The sequence below is a fragment of the Jaculus jaculus genome, chromosome 13, assembly GCF_020740685.1.
Source record: "Jaculus jaculus isolate mJacJac1 chromosome 13, mJacJac1.mat.Y.cur, whole genome shotgun sequence".
Taxonomy (NCBI): Eukaryota; Metazoa; Chordata; class Mammalia; order Rodentia; family Dipodidae; genus Jaculus; species Jaculus jaculus.
Window position 1 is genome coordinate 14,036,853 of NC_059114.1, and position 23,253 is coordinate 14,060,105.

At 47.2% G+C, this 23,253-nt stretch overlaps 1 protein-coding gene across 1 annotated transcript in view; it reads left to right on the forward strand.

Annotated features, from left to right (window-relative positions):
• The window catches only part of Myo1h (myosin IH), a 56,871-nt gene that overhangs the window by 18,918 nt on the left and 14,700 nt on the right, over window positions 1–23,253 (forward strand). Inside the window, exons 11-19 of the mRNA XM_045132504.1 lie at window positions 414–519; window positions 2,015–2,095; window positions 6,772–6,863; window positions 8,892–8,986; window positions 12,272–12,318; window positions 13,815–13,895; window positions 14,978–15,083; window positions 15,464–15,581; window positions 20,308–20,421. Coding sequence (XP_044988439.1) covers window positions 414–519; window positions 2,015–2,095; window positions 6,772–6,863; window positions 8,892–8,986; window positions 12,272–12,318; window positions 13,815–13,895; window positions 14,978–15,083; window positions 15,464–15,581; window positions 20,308–20,421 — 840 coding nt within the window. The remainder of the gene's footprint in view (window positions 1–413; window positions 520–2,014; window positions 2,096–6,771; window positions 6,864–8,891; window positions 8,987–12,271; window positions 12,319–13,814; window positions 13,896–14,977; window positions 15,084–15,463; window positions 15,582–20,307; window positions 20,422–23,253) is intronic.

The following is a 23,253-nucleotide window of genomic DNA, read 5'->3' on the forward strand; positions in this document are numbered from 1 at the left end:
CAGGCAGGTGCCTTAACCGCTGAGCCATCTCTCCAGCCCTCTTACAATTTCTTTTGTAAACCACTCTATTAATAAGGACCTTGAGAGCCAGGCATGGTGGCACACGCCTTTAATCCCAGCACTCAGGAATAGGAGTAGGAGGATTGCCATGAGTCCGAGGCCACCCTGAGGGGTTTTTTGTTTTGTTTTGTTTTTGTTTTTCAAGGTAGGGACTCACTCTAGTCCAGGCTCACCTGGAATTCACTATGTAGTCTCAGGGTGGCCTCGAACTCATGGGGATCCTCCTACCTTTGCCTCCTGCATGCTGGGATTAAAGGCGTGCGCCACTACGCCCAGCTAGAACTATGTTTGTTTTTTTTTTTAAGTTGTTCTGTTTGTATAACTTGAGTTATTCAAACCCTTTGCACCTCTAGTTTTGAACAGTTCTGTATCAATTACTGCAACGAGAAGCTCCAACAACTGCTGATAGAGAGGACTCTGAAAGCAGAGCAGGCCGAGTATGAGGTGGAAGGAATTGAGGTAAACATTGGGATGTTTCTCCTCATTTGGGGTGTGTGTGTGTGTGTGTGTGTGTGTGTGTGTGTGTGTGTGTGTGTGTTTGGAACCCATGGCTTTGAGCATGCTAACAAAGTGTGTTGTGCTACCACTTCAGCTACACACAAGCCCCTGCTCATTTTATTTCTTTAAAAAAAATTTTTTATGGGGCTGGAGAGATGGCTTAGCGGTTAAGCGCTTGCCTGTGAAGCCTAAGGACCCCGGTTCGAGGCTCGGTTCCCCAGGTCCCACGTTAGCCAGATGCACAAGGGGGCGCACGCGTCTGGAGTTCGTTTGCAGTGGCTGGAAGCCCTGGCGCGCCCATTCTCTCTCTCTCCCTCTATCTGTCTTTCTCTCTGTGTCTGTCGCTCTCAAATAAATAAATAAATAATTAAAAAAATTTTTTTTATGAAAAATAGAGAGAGAGAATGGCTGTGACAGGGCCTTTTGCTACTGCAAACAAACTCTAGATGCATGTGCCACGTTGTGCATCTGACTTTACATGGGTCCTGGGGAATTAAACCTGTGTCTTTAGGCCTTTCAGGCAAGCACCTCAACTATTAAGCCATCTCTCGGGCTGAAGAGATGGCTTAGCGGTTAAGCGCTTGCCTGTGAAGCCTAAGAACCCCGGTTCGAGGCTCAGTTCCCCAGGTCCCACGTTAGCCAGATGCACAAGGGGGCGCACGCGTCTGGAGTTCGTTTGCAGAGGCTGGAAGCCCTGGCGCGCCCATTCTCTCTCTCCCTCTATCTGTCTTTCTCTCTGTGTCTGTCGCTCTCAAATAAATAAATTAAAAAAAGAAAAGAAAAGAAAAAAAGCCATCTCTCTAGCCCCTCATCTGACTTCTTAATCTAGCTAAAGACTTTAACTTGAGGAATATTTCGTTGGAGATTTTTATGATCAAGATTAAGGATTTTTTTTTTTAGTTCTTATTTCCCTAGGAAAATATTTTGTTACTGACAAAGTATCATTTTTAAGGTTGGATTTAAAAACTGGATTTTGAGTTTGGCATGGTGGGACGTGCCTTTAATCCCAGCACTCGGGAGGCAGAGGTAGGAGGATTGCTATGAGTTCGAGGCCACCCTGTAACTGCATAGTGAATTCCAGGTCAACTTGGGCCATAGGGAGACATTACCAAAAAAAAAAAGAAAGAAAGAAAGAGGGCTGGAGGGAATGGCTTAGCAGTTAAGGCGTTTGCCTGCAAAGCCAAAGGACCCAGGTTCAATTCCCCAGGACCCATGTTAGCCAGATACACAAGGGGGCACATGTATCTGGAGTTCATTTGCAATGGCTGGAGGCCCTAGCGTGCCCATTTTCTCTCTCGCTTTCTCCCTCCCTCCCTCTCTCTCTTTTTCTGTCAAATAAATAAATTAATTAAAAAAAACAGATTTTGAAATTTTATTTGGAAAATCATTGTGAACCCAATATGCTTTATGCTTATCAAAATGCTTCCTGGAGCTTCTTTTCTCTTTGTTGTTTCAGTGGGAGCCCATTCAGTACCTCAACAACAAGATCATCTGTGATTTGGTAGAAGAAAGGCACAAAGGAATTATCTCCATTCTGGTGAGAAAATGGACCGTGACATCATCATTCAGGCGTTTGGTGTTGGCAACCTGTGGAAGAATGCTTTGTGCAGGCTTCCAGAGGATTGAGAAGGCTGGGTGTGGTGCCACACACCTATAATCCCAGCACTCAGAATGCCAAGGCAGGCTGATTTCCATGAGGTCAAGACCAGCCTGGACTACACAATGGGACCCTGTCTCAAAAACAAAAAACAAACAAACAAGGGCTGGAGAGATGGCTTAGTGGTTAAGGCATTTGCCTGCAAAGCCAAAGAACCTCAGTTCGATTCCTCAGGACCGATGTAAGCCAGATGCACAAGGTAGCATATGCATCTGGAGTTCATTTATAGGGGCTAGAGGCCCGGGCATGCCCATTCTCTCCCCCTGCCCCTTTCCCTCTCTCAAATAAACAAACTAAAAAAAAAAAAAAGACCAAAAACAAAGTGGGGCATGGTGGCGCACGCCTTTAATCCCAGCACTCAGGGAAGCAGAGGTAGGAGGATCGCTGTGAGTTCAAGGCCAGCCTAAGACCAAATAGTGAATTCTAGGCCAGCCTGGGCTAGAGCAAGACTCTATCTTTAAAAACAGAAAAGAAAAGAAAACAAAAGAAAAGAAAACAAAAACAAAGAAGGGTTGAGAATGAATCCACCAGGACATCCAGGGTGCAAAACCAGAGCCTGTTTTGGAGCCTTAGGCTGTTGCCCTTTCCATCTCATTTTCAGCCCAAAATGAGAGCTCCTTGTTGGATAGCAAGGAAAATCCTTTTCAACAAAAGCCTACATACCCATCTTCCACAGACGCAGAACCAGGAACTCAGACAGGTGTTTGGGGCCTGCAGCAATTCAATAATGACTTGAGTGCGTCCCCAAAGGACCACATGTCAAGAGCTTGGTACCCAATGCGGTGATGCTGGGAGGTAGTGAAATATTTAAGAGGTGAAGCCTATCTGGAAATAATTAGAACGTTGAGAGTGATGTTCTCTAAAGGCAAGGATGTAGTTCGTGAGGGACCCTGCTTAATTCTCAAGAAAGGGTGAGCCAGGCGTGGTGGCGCACACCTTCAATCCCAGCACTTGGGAGGCAGAGGTAGGGGGATCACATGAGTTCAAGGCCACCCTGAGACTACAGAGTGAATGCCAGGTTAACCTGGGCTGGAGCAAGACCCTACCTTGAAAAACAAACAAACAAACAAAAGTCAAGAAAGGATCGTTATAAAGAAAGAGTCAGCCTGGCCACTGGCCAGCCTCTCTCTGGCTTCCTGTCTTGCCATGAGCTAGTGCCTGTCATTGTGATGCCATCCACTGTGTGGCTCTTGGACCTCCAGAACCGTGTGCCAAATAACTTTTTTTTTTTTTTTTTTTTTTTTTGGTTTTTCAAGGTAGGATCTTACTCTAGCCCAGGTTGACCTGGAATTCACTATTCACTAGTCTCAGGGTGGCCTTGAACTCACGGCAATCCTCCTACCTCTGCCTCCCAAGTGCTAGGATTAAAGGCGTGCGCCACCACGCCCAGCCCCCCAAATAACTTTTTTGAAAAGCCCCTGCCTCAGGGATTTTATAATGGTGCCAAAGAACGGAGTAATACAGAAGAGGAGCACATGCTGCATTCATGCTTTGGGTGGAATAGGAAGCCAAGAAATATAAAGAAAGTTTTGCAAAACATGCCAACTAATTCTGAGTTGAGTTTTCTTAGAACCAGCCTATGCAACTTATGACAATATCCAAGATCCTGAAGCCCCAGTTAGTCAATCAAGCATCTGGGTGTTTTTGATTGTTTGTTTGTTTAATATTTTATTTATTCACTTGAGAAGGGGTGGTGCCAAGGCTTCCTGCCACTGTAAACAAACTCCAGATGCGTGCACCACCTTGTGCTTCTGGCTTTATGACAGTAGTGGGGAATCAAACCCAGGTCGTTAGGCTTTGCAGGCAAATGTCTTAGCTGCTGAGCCGTCTCTCCAGCCCCTGTTGTGATTTTTGTTTTGTTTTGTTTTTTCCAAGGTAGGGTCTCACTGTAGCCCAGGCTGACCTGGAATTCACTATGTGGTCTCAGGCTGTGCTTGAACTCAAAGTAGTCCTCTGACCTCTGCCTCCTGAGTGCCAGGATTAAAGGCGTGCATCACTACATCCAGCTATTTAAATTATTTATTTATTTATGAGAGACAGAAAGAAAGAGTGGGTATGGGTACACCAGGGCCTTCCACCACTGCAAACTAACTTCAGATATGTGTGCCACTTTGCACATCTGGCTTTACATGGGTCCTGGGGAATATAACCCAGGCTATCAGGCTTTGCAAGCAAATGCCTTTAACTCCTGGGCCACTCTCCAGTCCACATGGATCCATTTAAATATATATACATTCTAAAGGCAAAGGAGAAATGATTTCCTTGCCTTGTCATTTAGGGTCACCTATATGTACCTGTTTGCCTCCTTTCTGATGAAAATAGTTTTCCTGTACCCTGCTGTGCCCACACCCTACACAACCACCAGCTGCTCTGTGCACCCAACTCTCATTCTAAGGCACAACAGGAATGTGAATGGGTAGGATATTTACTAGTCAAAATTCACTAGAGAAACAAAACCAATAAAATGAATATATATATATATATATATATATATATATATATATATATATATGGGCTTTAGTAGACTGGTTACGTGACATGAGCAATCCAACAATGGTTGTGTGCAGGCTAGAGTTGGAGAACCTGATCACTGCTCAGCGCATGAGCCCAGATTCCTTAGCAGTCCCAATGTCGCATGAATTGCTAGGCTAGTCTTTCAAATATATTTGTTTCAGGGCTGGAGAGCTGGCTTAGCAGTTAAGGCACTTGCCTGCAAAGCCTAAGGACCCAGGTTCGATTCTCCAGGTCCCACATAAGCCAGATGCTCAAGGTGGCACATGTGTCTGGAGTTCGTTTGCAGTGGCTAGTCCCTGGTGCGCCCATTCTCTCTTTCTCTCTCAATCTCTCCCTTTCTCCTCCCTCTCTCTGTCTCTAATAAACAAATAAAAACTTTAAAAAATAAATAAAAATAAAATATTTGTTGTAGCTGGGTGTGGTGGTGCACACCTTTAATTCCAGCACTTGGGAGGCAGAGGGAGGAGGATCACTGTAAGTTCAAAGCCAGCCCAAGACTACATAGTAAATTCCAGATCAGCCTGGGCTAGAGCAAGACCCTACTTTGAAAATACATATATTTGTTTCTATATGGTTTTCCAAATGGAGTCAGAAAACATGGAAATGATATCATACAAACTGTCTCACCAACCTCTTATCCAGGCTTTGCTCTTTTGGTAAAAGCTGTGAGGCTGATTAAATAGTGACTTTGTTGTTCTTGTTGACAATGGCCAGGTAAGTGGTATCAATGCTGAGGAAGTACACAGAGCTTGTGTTTAGGGTTAGTCTCCACTGGTTGTATATTTCCTGCCCATCGAAGGCTTCGTTCCCAGGACAGGGGTCTGAGCACAGGCTGTCCTTGGTCCTGGATGGCTGGTTAAGAGAAAATGAGGTTGAGAGTTTAAGCAACTGTAGGGTGTCCTTGTGAAGAATGAGAACATGAGGGTGAGAGCTGGGCATGGTGGCTCGTACCTGTCACCGCAGCACCTGGGAAGCAGAGGCAGGAGGATTGTGTTGAGCACAATGTGAGCTATCCAGCAAGTCCCTAACTTCAGAGAGAGGGAAGGATAAGGAAGGGAGAGAGGGAATAAGGAAGGAAAAGAAGTTAGGAATAGAGGAAGGAGGGAGAAAAGAAAGGGAAGGGCTAGAGAGATGGCTTAGTGGTTAAGGCACTATGAAGACTAAGGACCCAGGTTCGATTCCCTAGTGCTCACGGAAGCCAGATGCACAAGGTGGCACATGTGTCTGGTGTCCCTTTGCAATAGCTAAAGGCCCTGGCATGCCCATTCTCTCTTTCTCTATCTGCCCCTCTCTCTCTCAAATAATTAAATAAAATATTTTAAAAAAGGAAAGGAAGGGAAGAAAGAAGAGAGGGAGGGAGAAGAGGATGGGAAGGAGGAAGGAAGGAAGGAAGGAAGGAAGGAAGGAAGGAAGGAAGGAAGGAAGGAAGGAAGGAAGGAAGGAAGGAAAAGAGGGAGGGAAGAACAGGAAAAGGAAAATTGGGTCAGAGCCAGGCATGGTGGGACACTTATAATCAAGAGTTCAAGGCCAACTTGGGCTATACATGACACTCTCTCAGAAAGAGAAGAGAAAACAAAAACAAAAACAAAAAAGACACGGAAACTATGGGTCAGATGTCACAGAGATGACTTTGCCTGGAATGTCCAGGCTCTCTGGGTTCCCTTGACCAATCTGAGAAGCTGGGCACATGTGATGTGCTTTCTTCCTAAAAGCTTCATCTAGTCTCATGTGAGAAGATAGTACTTTAGTCCAGAACATTCCACCACTGCTGATAAAAATCTTTTTTTATTTTCATTCATTTATTTATTTATTTATTTATTTTTTGAGGAAGGGACTCGCTCTAGCCCAGGCTGACCTGGAATTCACTATGTAGTCTCAGGCTGGCCTCAAAGACATGACAATCCTCCTGCCTCTGCCTCCGAGTACTGGGATTAAAGGTGTGTGTCACTATGCTTGGCACAAACAGCTGTTAAATTTGGTTTTGATAGAATGTGTGCTGGGCAGGGGTCTGGTCAAAGTGTCTCCTTTTTTTTCTTTTAAAGGATGAAGAATGTATCCGTCCTGGTCCCGCCACAGACTTGAGTTTCCTGGAGAAACTGGAGGAGAAAGTGGGCAGGCATGCACACTTCCAAACGTATGTGCTTTATCTGATGGGCTCCTGTGTGGGGAAGATCATTGTCTCCGTCAAGCAGTCACCTACTAGCCAGGGGTGGTGGCGCACACCTTTAACCCCAGAACTCAGGAGGCAGAGGTAGGAGGATCACCATGAGTTCGAGGCCAACCTGAGACTACATAGTGAATTCCAGGTCAGCCTGGGCTTGAGCGAGACCCTATCTCAAGACAAACACACAGAAAAAGAACACAACTATCCACAAAAATGTTATCATGACAACCAACTCCCACATGCGCATGGCAATTCTCAGCAGAGTGTCTTTATAAGATGCTCTATTCAGAGCTGTTACATTTTGGATATGTGCACCCACACACAACATAGTCCCTTTGAAAAAATGTAAGTGTAGCCAGGTGTGGTGACATGGGGCTGCCATCCCAGCTGTTGGGAGGCTGAGGCAGAAGGTCTGGAAGTTCAGGGCCAACCTGGTCCACATTGAAAGGCCCTGTCTTAAAAAAAAAAACAAAAAAAAAAAACACCAAACTAAACACTTGAGAATGGGGCCTTAGAGTGCTTGCAAAACATGTGCAAAGCCCTGGGTTCCATTCCTGACGCCACCAGAAAGATGTATAAAATACAGCAGCGTACGTACATCTGCTGGTACAACCTGGGGAATTTTTAAAAATTTGTTTATTTATTTATTTACTTGAGAGCGACAGACAGAGAGAGAAAGAGGCAGATAGAGAGAGAGAATGGGGCGCCAGGGCCTCCAGCCACTGCAAATGAACTCCAGACACATGCACCCCCTTGTGCATCTGGCTAACGTGGGTCCTGGTGAGTGGAGCCTCGAACCGGAGTACTTAGGCTTCACAGGCAAGCGCTTAACCGCTAAGCCATCTCTCCAGCCCAACCTGGCGAATTTTTGTATGAGTGTGTAACCACCACGCCGTGCAAAAATACAGGGCGTGTACAGCATCCCACGAGGAAAAGTCTACAACTTAGCTCAGTCTTTGAGTCGACTGAGGAAAAATTGGGGCTGAGGAGATTGCTCAGTGGTTAAAGGCACTTGCTTGCAAATCTTAACAATCTGAGTTCAATTCCTGACTTTCTTGAAAAGCCTAGCGGTCTGGGTTCAATTCCCCGGTACCAAAAAGCAGCCAAGCATGTGGAACCAGTGGGCGCATGGAAAGGGCTCTGGCACAGCTGTGCTCTCCCTCTCTCTCACAAATTAAAAAAAAGACATTTTTAAAGAGAAAATTTCAGATTATCTGCTCTGGGCTAGAGGTAGAACTCTGTAGTAGAGAATGTGCTTGGCATGTATGAGGCCCTGGCACCAATCTCCAGCACACACAGATACACACACACAAATATATACAAAAAATGAGGCTGGAGAGATGGCTTAGTAGTTAAGGCGCTTGCCTGCGAAGCCCAAGGACCCACATTCAATTCTCCAGGTCCCACGAAAGCCAGACGCACAAGGCGATGCAAGCGCACAAGGTCGCACGTGGGCTCTAAGTGGCGCGAGCGTTTGGAGTCCCATTGCAGCGGCTGGAGGCCCTGGCGCACCAATTCTCTCTCTCCCTCTCTTGCTCTCACTCACTCTCTCATGAAATAAATAAATAAATAAACAAACAGTGGCATACAAAAAAATGAACATACGCTTTGATGACCAAAGACCTGATGTTTTTCCTTAAAAAATATATATATTTTTTATTTATTTGAGAGAGAGAGAGAGAGAGAATGAGCCTTGGGTTGTTAGGCTTTGCCAGCGATCGCCTTTCCCCCAGACATCTCCCCAGCCCCACCAATATCATTTTACTCCTGAGGTCTTAGGAGAATTCTGGAAGGCTCTGATTAAGAAAGACCTTGGCCAATATCAGAGGACAGGGAGCGAGGCGTGCTGGCAGCTCCTGCACGCAGTCCGCCGTCAATGCTGAGTGTAGTGACCCTAAGCAGCTGGCCGAGGACCTCCCCCCCCCCCATCCTCTCTGCTCCACATCTTGGGGCCACCAAGGAGAAGGGCTCAGAGTGTGTCTTGTCTGTGTCTTGCAGACGGAAGCTGGCCGGTGCCAAGGGCCGGAAGAGGATCGGCTGGCTGGAGTTCCGCCTCCTCCACTACGCAGGGGAGGTCACCTACTGCACCAAGGGTGAGTGGCCGGGTGCTGAGCTCACCAAGGAAATGCCACCCCAGGCCACCCCAGCGTTCCTGAGCCTCACATCCAAGCATGCCATCTGAAAGGCCTTTCTTGTTTTATTTCTTTAGTAATTTCATATATAACTGCCGTATGGAAATATAGTTCACAGTTTACCAAAGCTTTGAAAACTAAATATTCGTGGACCCTGTATTTCATCTAGTGAAGCATATGCTTGAATGGTCTTGACTGTATTCAGAGTTATGTATCCATGCATGGTCACTGTTAGAACATTACACGTTAGTGACATTTCCTTCTCTCTCTGCCCCTTCCCCATAAGCAATAAACCAATCTTTTTTTTTTTTTTTTTTTTTTGCAAGAGAAGAGGGATGTTGAGGTAGGGTCTCGCTCGAGCCCAGGTTGACCTGGAATTCACTCTGTAGTCTCAGGCTGGCCTCAAATTTACAGCAATCCTCCTACCTCTGCCTCCTGAGTGCTGGGATTAAAGGCGTGCGCCGCCACGCCAGGCCAATCTACTTCCTACCTCCAAGTCTTCCTCCTGTGGATGTGTTCCATCAGCAGAATCATATGATAGGTGTCCTTTATGGTCTAACCTCTTGCACTTGCCATGGTTTTTTTAAAAATATTTTTATTGTTTTTATTTATTTAAGAGAGAGAGAGAGGCAGATAGATCAAATGGACACACCAGGGCCTCTAGCCACTACAAAAGAACTCCAGACACATACGCCACCTTGTGCATCTGGCTTATGTGGGTCCTGGGGAATCGATCCTAGGTCCTTAGGCTTCATAGGCAAGTGCCTTAACTGCTAAGCCATCTCTCTAGCCTTTGCCATTTTTTAAAATATTTTACATTTTATCTGAGAGATAAAAAGAGGCAGATTGTAACAGGGTGCCAGGGGTTCAGAAAAGTCCTTGAAACCTAAACCCTAGGTCCATGTCTACTTTTAATCAAAGCATTGAATAAAATAAGACTGAAAATAATTATTAGATTATTATATTTATTGAGGGAAGTCCAGTTAGGGAAGGAAAAAACAAGGAAAGACATCCATATGGCTTGAGAGCCCATGTGGAGGGCTTGGAAAAACTGTGGAGAGGCCTGAAAAGAAAGTTCAAAGTGGCCTGTAGGGATGGCTGAGCCTGCAAAGCCAAAAGACCCAGGTTCAATTCCCCAGGGCCCACGTTAGCTAGATGCACAAGGGGGCGCACACATCTGGAGTTCATTTGCAGTGGCTGGAGGCCCTGGCACGCCCATTCTCTCTCTCTCTTTCTCTGTCAAAATAAATAAATAAATAACAATAAATTTTTTAAATTTTTTTTATTTTATTTATTTGAGAGAGACAGACACACAGAGAAAGACAGATAGAGGGAGAGAGAGATAATGGGCGCGCCAGGGCTTCCAGCCTCTGCAAACGAACTCCAGACGCGTGCGCCCCCTTGTGCATCTGGCTAATGTGGGTCCTGGGGAACCGAGCCTCGAACCAGGGTCCTTAGGCTTCACAGGCAAGCGCTTAACCGCTAAGCCATCTCTCCAGCCCAATAATTTTTTTTTTAAAAAAAAGAAAGTTCAAAGAGCTCCTGCCATGTGAGGAGCTGGAAAGAGTAAAGAGCCCATGTGGAGAGTAAGGACTGGGGAGCCTCTCCCCTCACCTTGGCCTGGACCCAGCTGAGGAGAAACTCACCAGCAGCTGGAAGTTCAGGCAGCACAGAGAGCTTGCCCTCCCCTTGCACACCTGTCTATGACCACCTGGTGGTGGACCCTTCCTTCTGGCTCAGGTGAGCGGAGGGACAGCTAGTAGGTTGGGGCTTGCGGCTGGCTCAAGAAGAGGCTAGCCCTGACACCAAGTTCTGGGGGCTGAACTTTGACCAATCACAATGTTAGGGCTAGATTTAAATCCTAGGAGAGACCTCCCTCCCTCCTGGGAGGGGCCCAGGTTGTTTGTGAAAATAAAGGTCTGGGGAACCAGGCAAGAGATATGAAGTCAGATCATCTTTTGATTTCTAACAAGTACAAACCATTCTTCTTTCTTACTCTCAGGGGTCACCCCAACTGACTAAAAGAGCTACCCGACCCCCTCTCAAGATAGAGAGAGAAATGGGTGCACCAGGTCCTCTAGCCACTGCAAGCAAACTACGTGCCACCTTGTGCATCTGACTTACATGGGTCCTGGGGAATCAAACCTACGTCCTTTGGCTTTGTGGGCAAATGTCTTAACCACGAAGCCATCTCTCCAGCCCGGGAAACATTTTTCAGGCACTTACTGACCATTTGTTTATATTCTTACATACATGTGTATATACATGTTTCTGTGTGTGTGTGGACCAGAAGTCAATGTCAGGTGTCTTCCACATTATTTCTTGAGACAAAGTCTCTCATTTAAACCCAGAACTCTGATGCGGCAAATCAAGCTAGCCATCGTACCCTGGGATTTTCCTGTGTCCACATCCTAAACACTGGGATTACAGGCAGGCCGCCACACCCGACCAGCATTTACATGGATGCTGGGGATTTGAACTCAGGTCCTCATGCTTGCCATGATCCGTAGGTGTGACTCAAGGATTACAAAGACAGACATGGAAGCTTGTCAGGGTTTGGACCAGGGTAGTGTGTCTGTCAGAGAAAGTCACTTCTGAGGACCTGGTTCTCAGCCAGGGAGGATGCCTGGGACGTCAGACACTGTCTAGAGACATGCTGGGCTGTCCTTAGTGGAAAGAGCACTATTGGCTTGTGGCTGCACTATGGCCACAGCAAACAGTGTGGACCCTGCCACAAACCGAACCCAACCCTATGAGATCGTCTGAGAATGTCTATTTTTAAGTTATTTTTATTTAGTAAGTTAGTAAGTTAAGAGAGGCACAAAGAGAGTGAGGGAGAGAATGGGTGCACCAGGGCCTCCAGCCACTGCAAGCGAACTTCAGACACATGTGCCACCATGTGCATCTGGCTTATGTGGGTACTGGGGAATCGAACCTTCTGGGTTCTTAGGCTTCACAGGCAAGTGCCTTAATTGCTAAGCCATCTCTCCAGCCCAGGAGGTCTCTTTTTGCCATCAGTTGGGCTAGTGTTGTGTTTGTTTGTTTTTCGAGGTAGGGTCTCACTCTAGCTCAGGCTGACCTGGAATTCACTATGTTGTCTCAGGGTGGCCTCGAATGCACAGCGATCCTCCTAACTCTGCCTCCCGAGTGCTGGGATTAAAGGCATGCGCCAGCATGCCCGGCTCTAGAGTTGCATTGTTAAAGGCAAAATGATTGATTTAGTGGTTGTTGTTTTTTTTTTTACAGGATTTTTGGAAAAAAATAATGACCTGCTTTATAGACACCTGAAAGAAGTGAGTAAGAAACTTACTCTGATATTTTCGGACATTTGCCAACAGAATTAAGGGTGGCTTTGTGGCTTTTCTGAATGTTCTTCATCTTTCCAACATGGACAGATGTGAACCCCTCACTCAGCAAGGCGGCTCAGACTTGTGAGGTGCCTCTCTGGGTGCCAGCTTGGAGTTTAGCAGTGAGCGACAGGGGGAGAGTTATCTGCCAGTGGCAAGTGCCAGGCAGAAGGTAGACAAGTAGAGCCAAGTGGCCAGAATGCCACGTCTCTGAAGGTAAAGTAGTGGGATTTCTGTGAGACTGAGGCTAACCTACGTGACATAGAAAATTCCAGATTAGCTTGAGTTACTGAGAAACCCTGTGTCAAAGATCAATAAAGAGCGCTGGGGGGATGGCTCAGCAATGAAAGGTGCTTGCTTGTAAAGCCTGACAACCAGGGTTACATTCCCCAGTATCCACGTAAAGCCAGATACACAAAAAGTGGTGCACGCATCTGGAGTTTGTTTGCAGTGGCAGGAAGCCCTGATGCCCCATTCTCTCTCTCTCTCTCTCTCTCATTTATCCATTTTTCTCTCTCTCAAATAAATAAATATTTTTTAAAAATCAATCAATAAAAAATAGCTGGGCGTGGCCATGCACGCCTTTAATCCCAGCACTTGGGAGGCCAAGGTAGGAGGATCACTGTGAGTTCGAGGCCACCCTGAGACTACATAGTGAATTCCAGGTCAGCCTGGGCTACAGTGAGACCCTACCTTGAAAAAAAAAAAAAAAAACCTTCGCAGGCAAGTGCCTTAACCGCTAAGCCATCTCTCCAGCCCAAGATAGGCTTTTAAAGCTTTTGTGTGAAATGGCTGTCTTGTACAAATGTGGATTTTTATTTTCCTCTTAACTTGGATTTTAAAAAGTTTAAATTAAGGCAATGTGTTCAGGAGGAGGAGCAAGAGGCCCAGGAGTAGTTAGGGACCTTCTTTGAGTTTTCTCTGCTTCCCCAAGGATGGTTTGTCCTGACTGCTTTGGGTTCAGAGTTAGTTAAGTGATTTTTAGCTTTTGCTGGCGTTTTTGCTTTTTGGTTTTTCAATGCTGGGGATGGAACCCAGGCTCCGCTCACGCAAGGCCGGTGCTCTACACTGAGCTGCAGCTTGGCCTGATTCCTGACTTTGGATCTCAGCACCAGCTGCTCAGGTGGTGGGTCAGATTCTTCCTGATCTCCCCTTAGCAGGATCCCCATGGGTGAGGGAGTGATGGTGCCCGCCCTGCTCTGGAGAATCACCATGAAGAAGACATGGAACTGGGAGAACTTGAGCGTCACGGTGTCCCCCTCTCCCCAGCCCAAACCTTCCTTCTTAAGTAGTTTTCGTCAGGTGCTTAGTCATAGCTAGGAATGTCTTCTGGTGCCCAAGAAATAGGCGGCTTTGTTGTCTCAGCGCTCTTGGAGATGCCTGAAGGCATCGGAGCGATGTCCAAAGCAGTGACTCCAATACTCACGGTTCTTCACTTGCAGGTGCTGTGCCGCTCCAAGAACAGCATCCTGAGGGAATGCTTCCTGGTGGCTGAGCTGGAGAACCGGAGGAGACAGCCCACGGTGAGCGGGGGAACAGCTTGTGTAGATTTGGAAAGTGACAAAAATCACACCAGCACTCGGGAGGCTGAGGTAGGAGGTAGGAGGATCACCCATGAGTTCAAGGTCACCCTGAGGCTACTTAGTGAATTCCAGGTCAGCCTGGACTAGAGCAAGACCCTACCTAAAAAAGAAAAGAAAAGGAAAGGTCACACCAGGTGCTTTTAAAGCCTCCCTCCCCCTTTTCTGGATTATTCTCTAACAGATTAGATTTTGCTAAATATATAGTTTCCAGTTCAGTCATTTGTAGGTAATCACTGAACCACTGCTACACAGGCACTCAAGAGCTTAGCAGGAACAAGCCAGCCAAGGAGCCTGCCCTCAAGGGGCTTGCAGTCTAGTTGGAGAAGGTATAAGCAAGCATTATCAAGCAGATACGGGTCATGAGGAAGCAAGGTGCCACGGGGAGGGGGTTCCGGGGGAGGAGCAGAGGGGGCTGGGCTGTGGGTCAGCTTTCCATCTCTGTGACGAAATACCCGAGAAAATCAACCTCAAGGAGGAAAGGTTGATTTCGGTTCATGGTTTCAAAGGTTTGGCTCCACACTCACGTGGCACCATTGCTATGGGTCTGTAGAGGCCCAGTGCATCATGGTCAGCGGGAGGGCATTGGTGGAACAAAGTGGCTCAGCTCATGGGGCAGGAGCAGGGGAGCCATGCACAAAGGCAAGGTGACCCTCCTGTGACCTACTTCTTCCAACCAGTCCCTGCAGACTTCCTAAAAAAATAAAAAAAATCCGACCCCCACCCCCCAGAATCCCCATTCACGAAATCTATCATGAAGTCGGTGTTTTCATTAGCACACCCCTGCGCTGGGGAGCAAGCCTTCAGCCCGTGAGCTTTTAGGGGTCCCTGTAGACCCAGATCATAACCCTGTGCCTCCGCTGGTGGAGCAGCGCATCCTGGTCAATATGTGCAAAGGCAACCTCGGTGGGCAAAACAAAGTGACCGCAGAGTCTGGAGTCTCCGGAGCCTCACGCCCTCGCTCCTTCTCCCGAGGCCAGCTGGAAGCAGCTACGTCTACTTAGAAGGTTCTTTCGCCCCCCCAGGTGGGGACTCAGTTCAAGAACAGTCTGAGCAGCCTCTTGGAAATTCTCATCTCCAAGGAGCCTTCGTACATCCGCTGCATCAAGCCCAACGAGAGCAAAGAACCCAGTGAGTGGCCCGTGGCTTGAGGGAAGAGGTTGGGGGTAAAAAGATGGACGCGTGGGCTAAGAGTCTCAGACACGTCGGGCGTGGTGGCGCACACCTTTAATCCCAGCACTCGGGAGGCAGGGGTAGGAGGATCGCCGTGAGTTCGAGGCCAGCCTGAGACTATATAGTAAATTCCAGGTCAGCCTGAGCTAGAGTGAGAGCCTACCTCGAAAAACAAAAAAAATAAACAAATAAATAGATAGATAAATAAATAAATAAATAAATACAGCTGATGCTTAAAACCCCGTTCCTGTGACAGGTTTAGCCCATGAGTATGGCTTTCAGCCTCCTATGGAGACACAGCGTCCTCCGTGGTCATTCTCTGTTCTGTTTCTCCCAAGGCAAGTTCGACGACTTCCTCATAAGACATCAGATCAAGTACCTGGGGCTCATGGAGCATCTGCGGGTGAGGCGGGCTGGCTTTGCCTACCGCCGGAAGTACGAGCATTTCCTGCAGCGGTAAGCTTTGTCCTGCTGCTGTGCAGTTGCTTAAGCTAGTCACCGAGGATGCACAAGATGGCAACATGGTCATAAATAAAATGGCATTTCCAAGTTGGAGAGATGGATTAGCCATCTCTCCAGCCCCACCCTTATTTTTTTAAATATTTTTATTTATTTATTTGCAAGTAGAGAGAGAGAGAGACAGAGAGAGAATGAGCACATCATGGCCTCCAGCCTCTGCAAATGAATACCAGATGCATGTGTACTTTGTGCATCTGGCTTTACGTGGGTACTGGGGGATCAAATTCTGGTCATTAGGATTTTCAGGCAAGTTCGTTAACTGCTAAGCCATCTCCTCAGCCCAGTTTTGTTATCTTTAAAACCAGGGGCTGGGCTGGGGAGATGTCTTAGTGGTGAAGGCACTTGCCTGTGAAGCCCAAGGACCCCGGTTCAATTCCCCAGGTCCTGCGTAAGCCAGATGCACAAGGTGGCACATGCATCTGGTGTCCGTTTGCAGTGACTGGAGGCCCTACTGTGCCCAGTCTCTCTATCTGACTCTTCCTATGTCTCTCTTTCAAATAAATAAATAAGTAAATAAAATATTTTTTAAATGGCATTCCCTAGGGAACTCAGCCAAGCTTATAACTGCAGGATCTGGGAGAACAAAAACGACAGCAACAAAAACATTTGGGCACATGCCAAGAGTCAGTTCAGTTTCCCACCGTCTATTCATTTCACTAAGCCCAAACTTAACTTCCTGCCATCCAGAAAGGGTGAAGCCGGGTGCATCAAACTGCTGTTGGGGTAAAAGTGAGCAGTGTCGACTTTCCATCTGGACCCTAAGTGCCCGCTTAGTGACTTGGCCCTGGGCTGTTAAGAACAGTTGGAATCATGGTGTTTGAGGAGCGCAGTGTTTGAAACCAGCCACACTTGGGTTGAACCCTATGTCTTACGGTTGTGACTTAGTCCTTACCCATAATGGGAGTGCTAAATCGTCAGTCAGGTTGCTTATAAATATATATGCCCATCTCCAGTTACATGAGCGTACACCAGTTTCTTTGGTGAATAGGCTATGTGTGGCTGTGTAGATTACAATGTACTTTCAGGGTAAGCTTATAAAATGGCCACGTCTTGTGGGGGGGGTGGGTGGCTAGGGAGATGGCTTAGCAGTCAAAGGCACTTGCTTGCCAAGCCTGCTGGCCTAGGTTCAATTGCCCATTACACACATAGAGCCAGATGCACAAAGTGGCACGCAACTCTAGATTTGTTTGCCACAGCAAGAGACCCTAGCATGCCCCTCCCACAAACAAATAAATTAAATTAAATTAAAATTTGTTAATGTTTTTAATATTTTTATTTATTTGAGAGAGGGAGAGAATGGGCATGCCAGGGACTCCAGCCATTGCAAATGAACTCCAGATGCATGCGCCACCATGTGCATCTGGCTTACATGGGTACTAGGGAATTGAACCTGGGTCCTTAGGCTTCGCAGGCAAGCTCCTTATCTACTAAATCATCTCTCCAGCTCCTTAGATTAAAATACTTTTAATGGCCTTTTCTGTAGGTAAGATGTCTGCATCTTTAGCTGTTTCATGGTATTCAATCTATTACTGGGTTTCTCTTGAGTGTTAAGCATTCCAGGAACTTTCAGGTCACCCCACACACTTTTTCCTTTTCAAGTTAAGAGTCTTCTTAAATATTTTTATTTGAGAGAGAGAGGGGAAGAGGGAGAGAGAGAGAGAGGGAACACCAGGATCTTCAGCTGCTGCAAACGAACTCCAGACATATGTGCCACTTTGTGCTTACGTGGGTCCTGGGGAATTGAATCTGGGTCCTTGGGCTTCACTGGCAAGTGCCTTCACCACTAAGCCGTCTCTCTAGCCCCGCTTTTTCCTTTTCTGTTTTGGCTGTATCCCTCAGCTCCCCATCAACTTGCCATTGATTTGCCCAAACCCATCTAGTTTGCTAAAGTTGCATCTGTTAAAGAAGGTGGCAGCCACTGCCCACTGTGCCCCCACAACACACACTTGACACACACCGTCACCCCACAGCTCTGAACTTCCTGCATCTTTGTTCAGTCTACATCTGCATGGCTAAAGGGCTACCTCGGAGGCATTTCTATTTCCCATTGATAAATACTTATGAGCGACTCCTGAGCCAGCGTTATCCTGGGGGCTGGGAGAACCCCCCCCCCCACTTGCCCTTCACTCCTCAGTGTAGGAGGCCTCTGCCTACAACAGACGTAGGAGGCCAGGTGGAGACACAGCGGAAGATAAATGGTCGTTGGTGGGGGGAAAAGAGTGCCAGGACATCATGAGCAAGTTTGCATTTCTCTATACCCAGGAGTGGGGCTGAGTTGCGTGGCTGTGTCCAGCCCTGGCACTGCCCTGTGAACACAACACAAACTTCCCACTCTTTTTTTTTCTTTTTAGGTAAAATTGTTTTATCACTTTATTTTTTTCATTTTAAACTATAGCACACATATAGTAAAGCCTACAAATGTGCATTTCATATTTTATTTATATATTTCCAGGAAGAGATAGAGAGAATATGGGCATGTCAGGGCCTCTAGCTGCTGCAAATGAACTCCAGATGCATGCACCACTTTGTGCATCTGGCTTTATGTGGATCAACTGGGTGTGGTGGTTTGATTCAGGTGTCACCCATAAAGTTAGGTGTTTTGAATGCTAGGTTCCCAGCTGATGGATATTTGAGAATTAACGCCTCCTGGAGGGAGTGTGTTGTTGGAGCGGGCTTATGGGTATTATAGCCAGTTTCCCATGCCAGTGTTTGGCACACTCTCCTGTTGCTATTGTCCACCTTATGTTGGCCAGGGGGTGATGTCCACCCTCTGCTCATGCCATCATTTTCCCTGCCACTGTGGAGTTTCCCCTCAAACCTGTAAGCCAAAATAAATCCTCTTTTTCCCATGAGCTGCTTTTGGTTGGGTGATTTCTACCAGCAATGTGAACCAGACTGCAACACTGGGGAATTGAACCTGGGTCCTTAGACTTTGCAGGCAAGCACCTTAACTGCTGAGCCACCCCTCCAGCCCCGAACGTTAATTTTAGAATATTTTATTTATTTGAGAGACAGAAAGAGGCACAGAGAGGGAGAGAGAATGGGAGCGCCAGGGCCTCCAGCCATTGCAAACAAACTCCAGATGCATGCTCCCCCTTGTGCATTTGGCTTACATGGGTCCTGGAGAATTGAACCGGGATCCTTTGGCTTTGCAGGCAAATGGCTTAACTGCTAAGTCATCTCTCCAGAGCCAGGTGTGGTGATGCACGCCTTTAATCCCAGCTCTCAGGAAGCAGAGGTAGGAGAATCGCATGAGTTCCAGGCCACCCTTAGACTACATAGTGAATTCCAGGCTAGCCTGAGCTACAGTGAGACCCTACCCTGAAAGAAAAAAAAGGATTAAAAGTACAGGTTGGTGAACTCAGGTAATAACCATTCAGACCAAGATATAGAATATTTCTAATAAAAACACAAAAAAATTATATTTCTTCAGAAGGCTTCCAGTTCCCTTAAAAGTCCATACTAACTCTAGGGTAGGGAAGTAACGTTTCTTTAACTTCTGTCATTATATTTTTGTTCTTGAATTTTACATAAATCAAATCATATAGTATGATTTCTTTTGTGTCTTTCACACAACACATGCCTGTGAGAATCATCCATGTTAGTTATTGTGGGTAGGAGTTTGTTTTTAATGCTAGGTGAAATTCATATGTGTGTGTGTGTGTGTGTGTGTGTGTGTGTGTGTGTGTGTACTTCATTTCATTTGAAGCTATTAAGAATCAAACTGCTTAGCCGGGCATGGTGGTGCACGCCTTTAATCCCAACACTTGGGAGGCAGAGGGTAGGAGGATCGCAGAGAGTTCGAGGCCACCCTGAGACTACATAGTGAATTCTAGGTCAGCCTGAGCCAGAGTGAGACCCTACCTCGAAAAACCGAAAAAAAAACAAAAAAGGGGGGGGGAGGTAGCCGGGCGTGGTGGCGCATGCCTTTAATCCCAGCACTGGGGAGGCAGAGGTAGGAGGATCACCATGAGTTCAAGGCCACCCTGAGACTACATAGTGAATTCCAGGTCAGCCTGAGCCAGAGTGAGACCCTACCTCGAAAAAACGAAAAAAAAAAAAGAATCAAACTGTTATGACATTGTTTTTTTAAAAAAATATATTATGTGAGAGAGAGAGAGAGAGAGAGAACGAATTGGGTGCACCAGGGCCACTAGCCACTGCAAACAAACTCCAGACACATATTCCACTTTGTGCATCCGGTTTTTCGTGGGTACTGTGTAATTGAACCTAGGTCATCAGGCTTCCAGGCTTTACAAGCAAGTGCCTTGACCACTGAGCCATCTCTCCCGCCCTGGGTTATATACTCTTATATCTCCCTCTTCCCCACCCCTGTTCCACTGAGGCCCCTCCTCAGCGGGGTTATTGGTATTCACTGCAGGGACATTAAGGTGGAGGTCAGTCTCTGTGGGGGTGAGGGCCATGCCTTAGGAGACCCCTTCCCACCATGTCTTTCTGCCTCTTTTTCTGCAACGTGTTCCTTACCTCACACTCACTGAAACCAGTTCCTCAGTCATCTCCTCCTCACCTGGTGTGTGAGATAAGACCACTGCACCAGAGTGGCTGAGATGCCGCAGGGGAGCCCAGGAGCTCTCTTCGTGGTGGAGGAGGGCAGCGTAAGGCACTCTGGTGGTTTCTACATAGCCTTCTCCTCTCCCGGCAGGTACAAGTCCTTGTGCCCAGACACCTGGCCACACTGGCACGGGCCCCCTGGGGAAGGCGTGAAATGCCTGATCAAGTACATCGGCTACAAACCCGAGGAGTACAAGTTAGGAAAGTAAGTGACCGGGAGACCACCCAAGGGTCTCTTCCCTGTTCTCAAAATACCTCACATCCAGATCTGCAGAGTCACCGTTCAGAGACGCGTGTAGATTCCAGTCGGTTTAAAAGCAGCCCTGGGTGGTGAGAATGGAGGGCCAGGGAAGCTTGTGTTCTCCACCTGGATCAGAGGGGTGAAGCTCTGCTAAATGACGAGGGAGCTGGGGTGGGGACCTGCCCAACTGACCTCCCAGAGGTGACCTCAGGAACTATGTTATGTGACATCGTCTTTAGCATTGGAGAAAGTGAAGTCTCGGAATGTCAGGTGCCACGGCTAGAGAGAATTTCCCTACGTGTCATGTGAGCTTTCGGGTGGACATTCCTGGGTGAAGTCGGGGTGACTGGAACCTGTGCTGTGAGTCGTTCTGGTCGAGGTTCAACGTGTCCAAGCCTCAAGAAGACGCATTCCCCACAGCAGAGCTTCCCCACTTCAGGGGTCTCTGCCTTTAAATCTACCTATGGTGGCCTCCATGGTGCACCTCTCACTCCTTCTAGGTCCTGGAGGGAAGCCAGGTTCCTCTTTTCTTGAGGCAGATCAGTCAAGGAGGGCAGACCCCTATTCTACTTATCAGCTGGACTCTTAGACGTTTGGATCTTGTGTGGGTGTGGTGGCACACGCCTTTAATCCCAGCACTCAGGAGACAGAGGTAGGAGGATTGCTGTGAGTTCAAGGCCACCCTGAAAATACATAGTGAACTCCAAGTCAGCCTGGGCTAAAGTGAGACCCCACCTCAGAAAACCAAACAAACAAAGTTACAATCTTCTGGGTAGGAACTCAAAATACTCGATGTGACTTCTATGTTACTCCTAGAGTAAGGGCAGGAATGGGCCCAAGTCATTGAATAGGACTACTATGCAAATGCCCTAGTAGTAAATTAACAATGTTCCTGTTTTTCAAATGTTATTCTTTTAAAAATATTTTTATTTATTTTAGAGAGAGAGAGAGTCAATATGGGCATGGCAGGGCCTCCTGCCACTGCATCTGGCTTTACGTGGGTACTGGGGGGTTGAACCTAGGTAGTCAGACTCTGCAAGCAAGCGCCTTTAGCCACTGAGCCATCATTCCAGTCCCCAGCAGTTTTTCTTTTGACCCCAGTAGTTGCTGGTAGATAACAAACAAGGCTTATAGAAGGTATCTAGGGTCTTGGTTACTTGGAAGTGGGAGCAGTGAAGGGTGCATTTACTTTTGAAAAAGATGGAGATAGCGCAAGTATTTGGAGGGGGAGGTAATTGGGGTTCTGTTACTTTCCACAGATTTTAGAAGTTGTTGAGGCTATGGAAAGTATAGTTATGGAGAATAAGGTGGAAAGAATGTGGGAAAGAGGTTGGAAATAGAGGGAACGTGGACAAGTTGTGCTTGGGAAGAGTAGTAGAAAGATCCCCAAAATATTGGGCTAGATGGAGAAAGATACCAAACACACCTAAAATCCAACTGAGCCGGGCGTGGTGGCACACACCTTTAACCCCAGCACTGGGGAGGCAGAGGTAGTACAATCGCCCTGAGTTCGAGGCCACCCTGAGACTACATAGTGAATTCCAGGTCAGCCTGGGCTACAGTGAGACTCTACCTCAAAAAAACAACAACAAAAAAGCAAAGCAAGACAAAACAAAATATCCAACTGAGCGATATGGCTGGCCCCATTCTCTTAAAGGTGGGAAGGGAAGCATTTCAGAGCATGGCACACTTCTGCCCTCTAGTGGCTATTATTAGAAGTTTCCTGCATACAGCAGCCGGGTGGCTGGGGCCATATATACATACACAGTGTCTATATATATATATGTAGTTTGCATGTATAGTATGTGGTGTGTGCTGTGTATCTCTACATGTGAGTGCTCTCACAGTCGCATGGAAGCCAGAGAATGTCGGGTGTCCTCCACCAGTCACCTACAAATCTTGAGATGGAGTCTCTCTGAACACAACAGTGTTATAAGCCCCAGCAATTCTGTGGTCTCTGCTCCCTTTTGAACTCAGATGATCTCAGGCCCTTTCAAGCTCTCTTGCTTGGAGCAAGCGCTCTGGCCCACTGAGCCATCTGTCCAGTCTGTGAAGGGGATCTTTTCAACGTGCGCACCCTTGTTGTTAACACTGTTTAAAGACAGGTACATAACTCGAAGAAACTTCACGTTAGCGTGGCGGGTCCATTTCCCGGGGAGCCAAATGCACAGGTTCCCACACTGAAGAAATGTACTGTCACAGTTTGGGAGGTCACAAGTCCAAGGTCCTCCCTCGTCTCTGCCAGAGCGCCTGGTGTGTCTTAGCTGCCGATGTCGCAGAACTTTTCTGAGAGGATCACTCCAATGTCAGCATGTGTGAAAGCAGAGGTGCTTATTTCCCGGGAACCGAAGTTGGGATCGCTCCCCAAAGTGACTTCTGGGTTAAGCTGAGGTTTTATTTTCATTTTATAGTGTGTTCACAGCCGAGGGGAGGGGTGAGCGAGCAGGCAGGCAGCTGGGTTACAGAAGCGGACGTGGCAGTTAGCTTGTGCAGTCTGTAGGGTTCAAAACAATTTTTCAAAACGTACCTATGAATCACCATGCGCATGGATCATGGAGCTGGGCCTCTCTAACCATGAGCTCTGTTTTACTCTATTTCAGTCTACACTGTCCTTCCCTCTTATCGTCCCTCTGGGTCCCCCCTAGCCAGTTCTCTCTTTGGGATTCCTTCAGCTACCGACAGAGATAAATTCAGCTCCCCAGCAGTTAACTCTTACCGTGACAGCGCACCAGTCCAGCCTTCACTTATTTCCCAAAATGCTGGGATTACTCTGACTTCTGTTTCCGCCTGGCTTGG